Genomic DNA, 14,419 nt, shown 5'->3' with positions numbered 1-14,419 from the left:
TGTGGACAGGAATGAGCCTGTGGACATCGTGTTGTTGGATTTCCAAAAGGTTTTTGACAAAAGTCCCCCACTAAAGATTGAGAGCTGGCTGAAAAATAGGAAGCATAGAGTAGGAATAAATGGTCATTTCTCACAATGGAGGGATGTGAGTAGTGGGGTCCTTCAGGAATCTGCATTGGGACCAGTGCTTTTCAACTTGTTCATCAATGACCTGGAGCTGGGGGTGACCAAATTTGCAGATGACACCAAAAGGAACCTCTAAACGTAACAACTAAACTCTAATAGCCAGAATGTATACGTACTACCCCGTGTTTTCGACATGTGCTGCTCCGCTGTTGAGATTTTCTGCTTGGCGTTTGGTGCAACGCAGCATTTTAGTTTACCTCTCTGAACCTGGCCTGTGTTTCTTGGACGGCATTGGGGAGCAGAGCAGAATGGAATGCTGGCAGAAACGGAAGCCTTCGATTGGGTGAGAGCTGGGAATCGGCCGTAGAGCCAAGGGAGGCCAGCAGTGGCGGCGCATCCAGCACTCAAACAATTGGGTGGAACTGGGGCCAGACTGGGACTACCTCTGCCGGAGTGGACCTGAGGGGGGAGTGGCCCCGATTCGGCTGGTCCATCCTGGGACAAAGACCCACGCCGCATGTGTCATCGTGCCTCTAGTTGCCTCTTCTGATTCTGCCCCATTTCATTATGCTGCTGACATGGCGCCTCTTCGGGAGGCTCCAGAGGTCATCAGAGAATCTTCATCTAGGTTCAGAGGGCTTTGGACAGCCCCATAAGTTTTTGAAATGGCAAGCCATGTCTTGTCTAGTGTAACTTAGCCTATAATTCCTAATAGATAGTACCAGGCTTTAATAGGTTTTAGTAGGGTTATAGGGAGGGTTAGCTGTTGTTATTGTTGTATTTTACTGTAATGTTAGTAGATATATTAGTGGGATTTACTGTAGTGTTGCTGTGATTACTATATAAATGCAGGCAGGAAGAGAAAAATCATGGGAGGCCAGCCATGGGCTGGGGATCCCAACTATTGGGGGTGGGTGGGAGATTTGGCGATGGGATCAGATCACACAAAGGAAGGTCTCAGAGATATGGGCATGCTCGGATGCCTTCCAATCTGCATCCCATCCTGAGAGATGATGGTAGGAGGTCTAGGAATTACCCATCTCCGACACTGCTGCTGTTCAATGCCAGGTCCATTAATAATAAGACCGCGACCGTGCATTACTATTTTGTCTCGCAGGGTGTGGACCTGGCTTGTGTAACTGAGACCTGGGTGCGAGAGGGAGAAGTCATTGCCCTAAGAGAGCTGACTCCAGCGGGTTTCTCGGTCCTCCACCAGTCTTGGAAGTCGGGCCGGGGGGAGGTGGCATTGGTCACCCGGAAGGCTTTCTCCCTTAGGGCCCTACCTGATCTGGACATTCCCAGCATTGAATGTGTTGGCCTCATGTGGGAAACCAAGGAGAACTTGGCTATCTGGCTGGTGTACCAGCCACCTAACGCACTGGCAGATACCCTGTCAAGCTTGCTAGAGGTGGCGGCAGGCTGGGCCTTGGAGTTCCTTAGGCTGATAGTTTTGGGGGACTTCAACATCCATATTGATGCTGCACCTTTTTCGCATGTCTTGGACCTGGTGTCCTCATGGTGGCACTGGGTCCTCCCAATTTGTTTTGGCTCCTACACATCAAGCAGTCCACATGCTGGACTTGACCTTCAGTTTTGGGATAGGTTTGGATCTGATGCCCAGTCAGGAAGTTCCATGGTCAGATCACTTTGTCCTGAAGGCTTGGATTGATCTTCCACCTCCACCCTGTTTGGGCAGCGAGGTGATTCATGCTCACTTGCAGAGACTCATGGATCCGCTTGGATTCCAGAGGGTTCTGTGGGATCCTATTCCTCCCGGTGATTTCCTCGATGGGCTAGTGGAGGAGTGGCATGACCGGCTCTCTACAGCCATTGATGAAATCGCATCCTGACATCCTCTTCACTCTTGCCGAAACTGGGCCCCTTGCTATACCAAGGGGCTCTGAAGTATGAAGCGGGGGCTTAGACAGCTAGAGCGAGTTTGGCGGCGAAAAGTATCAAAGGTAATGTGCTAATCATTGTCCTGTAAGTATCAAGATAATGTGCTAATGAGGACAATGATTAAACTTGGCTTTATATATAAACTTGGCTTTAAATAAGGCTTGGCTGTCCTGAAAACCTGTCCTGAAAACCTCCAGACTAACAAAGACTACAGTCCACAATAGCCATGTGGATTAGCTTTAGATTCCACATGTTAACAGATTACTTCAGGATACAATGGTTCCATATTAACATACCACACCCTCATTAGCACATTATCTTAATACTTACAGGACAATGATTAGCACATTACCTTTGATACTTTTTGCAGGACAATGATTCAGCTCAAACCCAACCCCTTTCTGACTATATCTTACTCTTCCTACACACTTGACACGGAGAGACACTGTCCTTCAGTGTTACTCCTCTGAAGATGCCTGCCACAGCTGCTGGCGAAACGTCAGGAAAGAAAATACCAATACCACGGTCACACAGCCCGGATAACCCACAAGAACCAATGCAAATAAACTGTTTTCTTGGTAGCGATCTTGGGTCTCGCTCTCCCCCGCGAACCCCTGTTTTACTGCAACATTACTTACCTTAAAGTGAAAAATATATATACAAATTGTCAGTTGCTTTCCCCCCCCCCAAAAAAAAACTACTCTGTTTAAAACTGCGCTCCTGGGGCCAGTGCTGCACCCCTCCGAGGCGACCGCCGGTTTCGCCCAATGGCAGTTGCCACGGGGAGGGGGGCGGGGCCCACAGGCACGCGCTGGGAGAGGAGGCGCGCGCGCGGGAAGAGGCCGTTGCATCCGCGCGCGCTGTGGCGCCTCCACGCCGATCAGCCCGCCCCCCTCCCTCCCCTCCCCCCCCCGCATTCTCTGTCCCGGGTGGCCGCAGCGGTTCCTCAGGGCTCAGTGTCCTTGTGCGGAAATGACACACCGTCCCCGTCACGTCACGCGAGAGCGCAGCGCGCGGACCCCCCCCCCTCGCACACACAAAGACCTAGGGGGAGGGGGAAAGGCACGGGCGCCAGCCGCCGCCGCGCTAAAACCACCCACCCGAGAGTAGGTTCCACCACCCTTCTTTTCCACAGTGCCTAACCGGGACCCAGGTAAGCCCGCCCCCCGACACCCCCCTCCCGCCCCCCAGCTTCACCTAGTTAGGAAACTCGGGCCCGGACGTGCGGCCTGCGGCGATGATCCCCCCCCCACGTACTTTGGATTCGCCCTGCCTGTCTCCTTCCCCCCTCCGTAGGCCCCTGCCCTCGAGCCCGGCGTCCGTTAGAACCGTTGCTGTGGTGCAGCTCGCGGGGGGAGGGGGGGAAAACGAGACGTACCATTCCTCTCACGGGCCCCCCCCCCTTTTTAACCTCCTGCCACATAGGGGAAGGGGGAGGCACGGAGAGACTCCGGAAGGCGCAGGCGTGACGGGCTCGTGGGTTTCGCCGTGCAAACGAGCGCCGGCTCGGGCCTCGTGCGAGCGCTCCGGCGGGCAGCAGCTGAGCCGCGGCGGCCCTCCCTTTCCCCAACTCTTCCCCTCCCCCCACACCCCTCTTCCTTTCCTGCAAAGCTGCTGTTGCCTGGGAACTGCTCTGGTCGCAACTGATTACCAGTTTGCCTGGCGGCGGCGTTTCCCAGTCCCAACATATAAGTTATTTCTTTAAACGGCAGAGGAGCTGGCCTTCTAAGCTCCTCCCCCCACCAGCCAAGTTACGATGCAAGTGTGAGTGGCACGGGGGGGGGGAGAATGAAGCGGACCCCCCCCCATCCTTCCTTCCGTTCTATTCTGGGGACAGCCAAGGGTGGCCACGTGATCCTGCGAACCAGAGACTTGGCTGGAGTTGCTAAGGGGAGGGGAATTCACAGTGGGTAGCCTTGTTAGTCTGTCTGCAGTAGCAGAAAAGAGCAAGAGCCCAGGAACACCTTAAAGACTAACAAAATATTTTCTGGCAGGGTAGGAGCTTTCGTGAGCCGCAGCTCACTTCTTCAGATACAGCTAGAATGTGAATCCATCTGTCTTTAATTCACAGTGGGTAGCCGTGTTAGTCTGTCTGCAATAGTAGAAAAGGGCAAGAGTCCAGTAGCAAAGACTAACACAAATATTTTCTGGCAGGGTAGGAGCTTTCGTGAGTCACAGCTCACTGTGGCTCACAAAAGCTCATACCCTGCCAGAAAATATTTTTGTTAGTCTTTAAGGTGCTACTGGACTCTTGCTCTTTTATACTAAGGGGAGGGGGGCTCCGTTCCCACGCGCCCAGTGCCTTTCTCACCCTACTGGTCAATGGCCTTGCCTGACATGAGGTGCAAGGGGACAACGCCTCCTTCAGCTGGCCTGGGTCATCGGGCAGGGGGAGGGGGTTCCGAGTTGTTCTTCACCAGGCGGCTCTTTCACTCCTCATCGGTGTATTCAGATAGGCTTGGGGGGAGGTATTATTGTGGTATTATCTAGTCACAAAAAAATCACATAGAATGGCCACACTACTCAGTATCAAAACGCATTCAAAATACCTACTAAATACATACTAAGATGACTGGGGAAGGCGCTGGCAAACAACCCTGTAAACAAAGTCTGCCTAGGAAATGTCGGGATGTGATGTCACCCCATGGGTTAGGAATGACCCAGTGCTTGCACAGGGGACCTTTATCTTTTTTACATACTAAACCACTAATATACTATGTGTGCATAACTACTAATCCTATACTTAAATGTATATATCACAAGACTCACAAACCATAAATATTCATACATACATAAATCTTAAGGATGGCCAAACCACAACTCATAGACCATAGCGCAAATAGACACATGTAGTGTGTCTAAGCTCCTTCCCCCACCAGCCAAGTTACGATGCAAGTGTGAACCGTCCTTCAGTGTTACTCCTCTGAAGATGCCTGCCACAGCTGCTGGCGAAACGTCAGGAAAGAAAATACCACGACCACGGTCACACAGCCCGGATAACCTACAAGAACCAAAGACACATGTAGTGTCTTAGCGTACAGCATATTGGAACTCTTTCCATTTTAGGCTGCAAGCCATAATTGGGACTTTGTGGACTGTACACTAAGACACTACATGTGTCTATTTGTGCTATTGTCTATGAGTTATGGTTTAGGCTATATGCCATCCTTAAGATGTATTAGTTTGTTACAGTTTGTGAGTCTTGTGATATATTCATTTAAGTATAGGATAAGTAGTTATGCACACATAGTATTTTAGTGGTTTAGTATGTATTTAGAATGTATTTTGAATATATGTTTTGATACTGAGTAGTACTATAGTGTGGCCATTCTATGCGATTTTTTGTTACTAGATTCCTTATTGCATGGAATAGTGTGTTGTTTGACATTGTGGAAAAACTATGCAAAAGAAAAAAGTATCAGACATATCATCAACAATGCAGAAAATGGGAACACAGGCAGGATAGTGCTGCTGCAGTCATCTTGTTTGGGGGCTTCCTAGAGGCACCTGGTTGGCCACTGTGTGAACAGACTGCTGGACTTGATGGGCCTTGGTCTGATCCAGCAGGGCTTTTCTTATGTTCTTATGGCACCTACCAACACCTTTCTTAGCATCAAGTATTTTAGAAAGTGGGTGGGGCCAGATGGGTTTCTTGCCCAAGTGGACTTCTGATCTACACTGATTGGCTATGCAGATTACAATAACACTGTGCTATACTTCCATACCAGGTCTCCTTTCTGCCTTTCCAGCTGTCAAAAAGAACCACAAGAGCTACTGCACTGTTGCTTTGCTGTAAAAACATAGTGCATCACTCTGACATCACAGTTTAGGAGAGTATGACTTTCCCTAATTATGTCTAAATACCTGTCTAGTGTACAACCTATGTTCTCTACAAGAGAAATCTCAAACAATGATTTAAAGCAAAAAAAGATAAAATGCTGTTTTTTATAGGGCATGGCGTTGGATGGATCTGGGATTTTGTTTTTGCCATCAAATCCCAGCTGATTTATGGTGACCCTGTAGGGTTTTCAAGGCAACGGACCTGCCTCCATGTCATAACCCTGATATTGCTTGGAGGTCTCCCATCCAAATAGTAGCCAGGGTCAGGGCTGAGATTATGTGACTGGCCTAAGGTCACCCAGAAAGCTTCCATGGCAGGAGTGGGGATTTGAGGAAAAAAGACCAACACCTGTTGCTTGGCCAATTTGTGCTAGGAACAAACCCCTACAGAACACAGTAAACATGCAAGGAACAGGAGGACAGTTTTTAATAAAAGGAACAGGATTGTAGTCAGTGCTTATTGTATGTTGCTGTACCGTCTTCTACGTTTAAATCCCATTTTCTGCATTGTTGATGATATGTCTGATACTTTTTTCTTTTGCATAGTTTTTCCAGCTATGTAATCCTAGTACTATTGTATTCTTTATTTCATATGATCCATCTTGATTTTCAGAAAGAAAGGTGGGCTATAAATAAAGTAAATAAAGATTGTGCTGCAAGTCAACACTTTTTTGGGGGAAAATTATGTGGGGCTAGAAATAGACAGTGTTAACTACTTCACAAATCCTTCTGTAATTATAAGTTTATATTATATGAACATTTTGCATATTATTGCTGATCCTGGAAGGAATCAACTCTATGACAATACATTTTTTCGAACACCCTTTGATGTTTTCTGCCCCCTTAAGAAAAGCAGTACTAGACTCAAGACTATTGAGTTCAATAACTTAATTCAGGTGAAGGTAGAGTAGAAGTATATTTGTATCCTGGCCATTCCCAACATGGAAGTAAATGTGGCATCTCTTGTTTTTTAGCCTGTGTACCAGAGATACAAGATTTGAGTGTGGTAATATATTACACTTGAGACCTGTATCTTCTGTTTAGGTTTCTCTTTTCCCCCCTCTTCTTTTAATGTAGGAGAACCGAATATGAATTCAACTGAATTATTTGATGTTGAAAACAACGATGAAGGTAATTTTTCACTATAAATCAGTGTTTTGATCAGACTAAAAGACTTGTGAATACAGTCTCTACAATCTACACCAGCAATATATTTTGATAAACATATTGTAACAAGCGTCTTGGACATCATTATATGTACACATCACTATCCACTCATTCCCTCTCTATATGTTAAATCTGCTTCTGACTTGTTATCGTCCTGGTGGAAGAAGCGTACATTACAGTTGAATCATTTAGTTTTGACAGCAGAGAACTGGAGGTCAGCATTTTGGTAAGTGAGGATGGGGAATGATAATATGTTGTATATAATAAGGTATTAAGAGCCAGATGGTAGTACAAGAATATATAGTAGCAAGAACCAGTGTGGTAGAGGGCCAGACTAGGATTTGAGAGACCCAGGTTTGAATACCCATTCACTGTGGAAGTTTGCTGAGTGACCTTTGGTCAGTCACACACACACTAAACCTAATTTACCTCACAAGGCTGTTGTAAGGATAAAATGGAGAAGCTGAGAAGGTTGTATGCCATTTTGAGTTTCCATTGGAGAGAAAAGCAGGGTATAAATGAACTGAAATAAAACCTAATATATTGATTTATTCACCTTTTTTGTTCTTACTTTTATCAGTTATTAAAAATATCATGAAAGTAGAAACAGGCAAAGAAGATGAAGTCCTAGATTGTTCTGTGGTCTCAAGATCTGAAAAAAACTCACTGGGGAGTTTAGTGTCCTGCCAACAAGACACCAACAAACGAAAAAGAACTTCATTTGGTTGTGATGGTTCAGTAAGCCACCAAGAAACAACTGTGAAAAAAAGAGGCCTTATACAAGAGGTGATTCCTTTACATAATTTTACTTAAATGTATACATTTCACTTTCAAGATGGATAGCAAATATATTTAGTCTAACCTAGTTAATAATTGCTCTGGAGTACTAAAAACATGATGAAAAACCTAAGATTCAGGTCATGATCCCCTTTTTTTTTTTGCCGTCAAGTCACAGCTGACTTATGGCAACCCTGTGGGGTTATTTTTCAAAATGTCCACAATAGCAGTGATAGATGTCATAATTTATCAAGAAACTAAATAGAAAAGGTATTATGGCCTTTTAGAGGATAGTTGGATTATTGAGGTGTGTGTTTTTACATAGCAAAATTAATCGGATACATGAGATGAACTGAGGATAGGCAGTTGCATATGATAAGTATACCAATTACCGTATATATTTGTGTATAAGCCGAGTTTTTCAGCCCAAAAAAAGGGCTGAAAAAGCCGAACTCGGCTTATACGCGGGTCAATACGGTAGGGGAGAGGAGGGAGGGGGGAACTTACCGCCGCTGCCTTTTCCCGGCCGGGAGCGGCCTCCAAAGGTCCCCTGCGGCCGCAGGGAGGCTGCTCAGCCGCCCCCGTCGCCTTTTCCCTGCCGGGAGTGGCCTCCAGAGGCCCCCTGCGGCTGCAGGGAGGCCGCTCAGCCACCCCCGCTGCCTTCTCCCAGCCGGGAGTGGCCTCCAGAGGCCCCCTGCGGCTGCAGGGAGGTCGCCCCCGCCACCTTCTCCCGTCCGGGAGCGGCCTCCAGAGGCCCCCTGCAGCCGCAGGGAGGCAGCGCCCCCGCCGGGCCCGCGCCACTTCCCGCCGTTAGGAGCAGCCTGGGGGGGCCTCCTGCAGCTGCTGGAAGGCCGTCCCCGCCGGATCCGCCGCTTCCCGCCGCCAGGAGCCCAGAAGGTAAGCCTGCGGGGGGGGGGGTTATAAGCCGACCCTCGGCTTATACGCAGGTGCCTAATTTTTCCCCATTTTTGGGGAGAAATTAGGCACCTCGGCTTATACGCGGGTCGGCTTATACACGGGTATATACGGTATCTAAGATGCTACAGTTATTTTGTTCCTATTGATTAATATTGCTAAACCACTAAGGGATCACCCTGACCTGGATGGCCCAGTGCTGACTAGATCTTGGAAGCTAAACAGGGTCAGCACTAGTTAATATGTGGATGAGAGACCACCAAAGAAGTCCAAGATCATGACGCAGAGGCAGGCAATTGCAAACCATCTCTGAATGTCTCTTGCCTTGAAAACCCCACAGGGTCGCCATAAGTCATCTGTTACTTAACAGGGGGGGGGGAGGGATCATGACCTGAATCTTAGGTTTTTCATCATGTATTTAGTGTAGAGCAATTAATCATTATCTCCTTGCCTTGTATTAATGAACCAGATGATTTCAGATTCAGTCAAATATACTGTCATATTTGCAAGGAATTGGAGGAGCCAGGTGTGACACTCAGTTTTCTAATGAACAGTCTTCTTCTGAACTTTTAAGACAGTATTTGGCTACATGGTAAAAAACTAAAATTGCTGTTGAAATAATGTTCTAATGTCAGGTGGCTGTCAATACATTGCACTTGATCAATGCAAATATTATTTATTCACTACTTAAAATTAGCCAATGCATGTTTCATAATTTCATTAGAGCAAATAAGTAACTTATTTTAGAAATCAATTACCATAGTAATGAAGTGTGGTGTTTTTTTCATTGAAAGGGTGTTCTTTCAAGCATGAAGAATAGAGATGGGTCACCTACTCAGGAAGATGTTGAGCAGCCAAACAAAAATAATATTCCCAATGTAACATGGCTTTGTGAAGAAGCCACTTCGAATAACACAATCATGCCATCATATAAAAAACCTCTCTATGGGATCTCTCACAAAATTACAGAGAAGAAGAATTTGCCAGGAACAGAACAATTCATTTCCTATGAGTTGTTTGAAAAGGTTAATCCTAGCAGTCCATCCAATCTTCGAACTTTGAACGAGCAACGAAAAAGAGATAGTATTACAGCTTCTCCATCAGAGTCTGATCCAAACATATACTCTTTGATACAAAAAATGTTCTATACTCTAAATACCTTAAATTCCAATATGACTCAGCTTCACAGCAAAGTAGACTTGTTATCATTAGAAGTCAGTAGAATTAAAAAGCATATCAGCCCCACAGACACTGTTGCAGAATTTAGGCCACCTCCTGAGTATCAGCTGACTGCCTCAGAACTCAAGCAAATCATGGATCAGAGTACATCTGGTGGAGATTTGGCTTGCCGTTTACTAGTACAGCTTTTCCCAGAGCTCTTCAGTGAGGATGAGTCAAATAGGACCTGTAGTACCTGTGGGTGTCTTAACAAAAAGAAACTTGAGTCACTACATCTGCAACTTATCCAAAATTATGTGGAAGTTTGTTATCCTTCTGTGAAGAATCCTGCTATTTGGCAGGCAGAGTGTTTGCCTCAGGTGAATGACTTTTTCAATAGTTTCTGGGCTCAAAGAGACATGGAAAATAGTCAGCCCTCTAGTTTTTATGATACTGATCAGGCCATTGATGGCAAGGAGGAGGAAGACACTCTACCTATGGACAGTTCCATTGCCTCGGAATGGGTTTTTGATGCTCAGGACCTAAATGAATTTTTAGATGAAGCTTCTTCTCCTGGAGAATTCTGTGTGTTTTTGCTACACAGATTGTTCCCTGAACTCTTTGATCACAGAAAGTTGGCTGAGAAATACAGTTGTTATGGAGAATGTGGGAAACAAGAGCTTGACCCTCAGCGACTGCAAGTAATCCGCAGGTACACAGAAATTTACTTTCCTTCTATGCAGGAGAGGAAGGCCTGGTTACAGCATTGTGTTCAACGAATAAATGATGAACTTGAAAGCATGTCCATGGATGACAGTGAGAGTGAACAGATGAGAGATGGTTGCTACGATTCTTATAGCTTGCCTGATGATGTTTCTGTTATAAAAGTCGAAGATAATTTTGAGTATGAAAGGCCAGGTAGAAGGTCAAAAAAGATTTGGCTCGTGCCTATAGACTTTGATAAGCTTGACATCCCTCTCCCTGATTTTGATGTTTCTATCCCAGACTATCTGTTAAGCAAAGAACAGCTTAAGAATATATATGAAAGCAGCTTGTCTATAGGCAATTTTGCTTCTCGATTACTTGTTCATTTATTTCCTGAATTGTTTACTCATGAAAATTTAAGGAAGCAATATAATTGTAGTGGCTCTTTGGGCAAGAAACAACTTGACCCCATTAGGATTAAATTAATTCGACATTATGTGCAAATGTTATACCCAAGAGCAAAGAATGACAGAGTGTGGACACTGGAATTTGTTGGGAAGCTTGATGAGAGATGTCGTCGTAGAGATACTGAACAGAGACGTTCATACCAATTGCAGCGAAAAGTTCATATGCCAGGACCTGAAAGGAGAGAATTTCTGACCTATGCAATAAACCCAGAAAGATTTAAAGAAGAATTTGAAGGACCGCCATTGCCTCCAGAAAGAAGCAACAAAGATTTTTGCAAGATACCACTTGAGGAACTTGTTGTTCCTTCTCCAGACTTTCCTGTGCCTTCTCTGTATCTGCTCTCTGATAAAGAAGTAAGAGAGATAGTACAGCAGAGCCTTTCAGTTGGTAATTTTGCTGCCAGACTTCTAGTAAGGCTTTTTCCAGAGCTCTTTACTTCAGATAATCTCAGACTGCAATACAACCATTCAGGGGCTTGTAATAAAAAGCAGCTTGATCCAGTCAGGCTGAGACTAATCCGTCATTATGTTGAAGCTGTTTATCCTGTTGAGAAAATGGATGAAGTATGGCATTATGAATGTATACCAAGTATCGATGAAAGATGTAGACGTCCCAATAGAAAAAAGTGTGATATACTGAAAAAAGCCAAGAAAGCAAAAAGTAATGGGATTGTTAAAGTTTCCAAAGATGTTGACCACTAATTTTTTTTAAAACGAGTACTTTGTTTTTGATTGAGAGGCCAATCTTAAGTTTTAGATCCAACACTTCTCAGTACATTCACTTAACACTAGGGCAATTGACAACTAAGATTGTCACATGTATAGGAAAGGGCAGTGCAGTAGCTTGGGTTGGGAGGAACGAGGCAAGATACAATCCTGTGGTAATGTCTGCCAAAATTCTATCTAAATTAATGAATATTGTGTGAGAACACCTTGGGTTCATTTCAGTAGGCCTTATTTAAGGCTAGGTACAGTACCTTTATTTACTTCCTACATTGTACACATAGAATTGATTTTAACAAATCGTGGTCTTTGGCACAATTTTAAGTACCTTTAATCAGTTATTTGAAATTAATTTTTATAGTCTTTAAACCTTGTAGTCTTTGAAGTACCACAGTTTGAAAAAAGTGGTATATCAGAGTTTCTGTGACAATTATGTCCTTGAATTTGTTTGAACAGTGGGACTGAAAATATTACAAAATAAATGAACAGAAGAGTTATAATTTTGACAAGTTGTCCATGTTGTAGTTGAATTACTGTAAAAATTAAGACTATGATCATGGACTTACTTAATGTGTTAGCATTGTAGTACTGATACTTCAGTTTTTATTCATAAGTTATGATGTCTCAGTGTGACCTCTTGCTATATGTGCTACCGGTATGGGCAGAGACTGTGAAACAGAATCCTGCCCTTTATCAGTAGAGCTATGGTGCTATTACCTGTTACTGTCACTACTTATAAAAATACTTGAATCAAGGAATGTAGAAACACATTTAGTCCCATACTCTTTTTTTTTTTGTTGGTAAAATTACTGCTGCCTTTCAAAGGTTTTAAATATTAAATATGACATGTATCTAAATTCAGTTCTTTGGAGTTATATATCAAAAGTTTAGTGCATCATATGTAAATTTATATTTATTTCTGAAAATATAGTACATCCCAGATGATTGCATAATTATGGAAAATATAGATACTTCTTTAATCATTGTAACTAATAATTGAGGTTAAGGTGATAGAAATGTCATCAATCATGGTACATCTTTAATTACACCCAAACCCCATAATCCCTTTTCTGGATTTCCTTGGAAAGCATTTCATCTCATAAAGGAAGGATTCATTTCGCTCTTAAGTAATCATGAGATTATGTTATCAAAGAAGAATAACATCAGTTTGCCCTAAACCAACATTTTTATGTGCTCATGGAGCTTCCCATCTGCTGAGACTTCCTTATTCAGTTCAGTAGGAGGCAGCCAGTAGACAGACCTGTGGGCTCCTCCATTAGAAACATTCAGACATGTGGTAGCTCCATTAAGTAATAGGGTCTTGATCAGGCTGAGTTACTAGTTTTATTTCAATATACAGTAGTAACTGATAAATTGAAAGTATTTTAATGCAGATTTGTTGAATACATTGCTTCCTTACATAGATACCCTTCCTTTCTATCCCAAGAAGTCAAGTTCTGTTAAGACTATGACAGATCATAGTGCTCACCATTTTTCGTGTTAGCATTCTGCAAGAATGAATTCATGAATGTACTGCCTGCATCCTAATCAGCTCCAAGAGAGTATTTTACCAAAGAAACTGATCAGAATTTCTGAATATCCCCCTCTAATTTTAATGTATAGTTAGTAAAATGAATGTATCAACTGAATGATTACACTTGTTCTAACAATCAAAGTACAATACAACATGTGTAAGTTCATAGTTTGCTTTGTCTCTGAGTAGTTATCAATACTATAATACTTGAATTTTACCCATGTTTTTATGAGAGGCTCAGTAGAAAAGGCAAAAAATGCTTCAGGTTAAGGTGAAAATAATTTTGTTTTTGTTTACAGTCCCTTCTCCAGGGTTTGTGAAATGCTGCAATAAAAAGTTTTGTAATGAAAACTGGTTGTGTAAAAAGTACAAGTTAAGTACTTTCAATATGTGGTAGTATTAGTTCTATTCCCAAGTTCATATTTAAATCAAAAAGGGTACTAAAGGTGAGAAGAAAATAGGACAGTTGGGAAAAGGGTCAAAAAGTAATAGTCATAGAACAAGATATTTACTTCATTTTTACCTTGCTGCTCTCCCCAGTGGAGACCCCAAATGGTTTATGTCATTTACTCTTGCCTCCTTTTTTATCCTCAGAACAATCCTGTGTAGTTGGTTATGCTGAGTGTGTAACTTGCCCTAGGTTGCCCAGCAAGTTTCCGTGGCAGCCTGGGGTTCAAACCTGGATCTCCTAGATCCTAGTTTGACACTCTGAACCACTATATCACGCTGACTCACGCCATGTTGCAGTTTAGCACTGCTAGGCACTGTTAATTTGAATATCGGGACCCACTCTGTACATAGGTTCCTTTGTATACATTGATCTGCGAGTTATACATCTGAGGGCCAGTTCACAGCCCACACAGCTTTTACGTCCCTGAACTTACAATTCTATAAGCTGTCCTAGAGGCTCCCTGGCTACAATCAGTTTCCCAGAAGAGATTTTCCCTGCGTGTAGCAACTCTTAAAACATGGCAGTGCAATACTGAAAGTTCTACCTGTATCCAAGACCTGATAGAATACACATTGTGTCCTCCATGCATGAGGATTGATGACAGCTTGTATTGCCCTATATGGAGCTTTTTAGTCACCTTTCCCGTGGCAACAAATT

At 43.8% G+C, this 14,419-nt stretch overlaps 1 protein-coding gene across 1 annotated transcript; it reads left to right on the top strand.

The window, feature by feature from the left end:
* The first annotated feature begins 3,075 nt into the window (after positions 1-3,075).
* BEND3 (BEN domain containing 3) lies at positions 3,076-11,772 on the top strand. The gene is made up of 4 exons (XM_056856728.1): positions 3,076-3,178; positions 6,943-6,996; positions 7,613-7,818; positions 9,519-11,772. The coding sequence occupies exons 2-4, from the start codon at positions 6,954-6,956 to the stop codon at positions 11,754-11,756; spliced, it is 2,487 nt and encodes an 828-aa protein (XP_056712706.1). The 5' UTR covers positions 3,076-3,178; positions 6,943-6,953; the 3' UTR covers positions 11,757-11,772.
* The last annotated feature ends 2,647 nt before the right edge of the window (positions 11,773-14,419 follow it).

Source organism: Euleptes europaea, chromosome 10, assembly GCF_029931775.1.
Source record: "Euleptes europaea isolate rEulEur1 chromosome 10, rEulEur1.hap1, whole genome shotgun sequence".
NCBI lineage: Eukaryota > Metazoa > Chordata > Lepidosauria > Squamata > Sphaerodactylidae > Euleptes > Euleptes europaea.
Note: the sequence above shows the minus strand (reverse complement) of the source record. Positions and strands in the feature narration are given on the sequence as shown.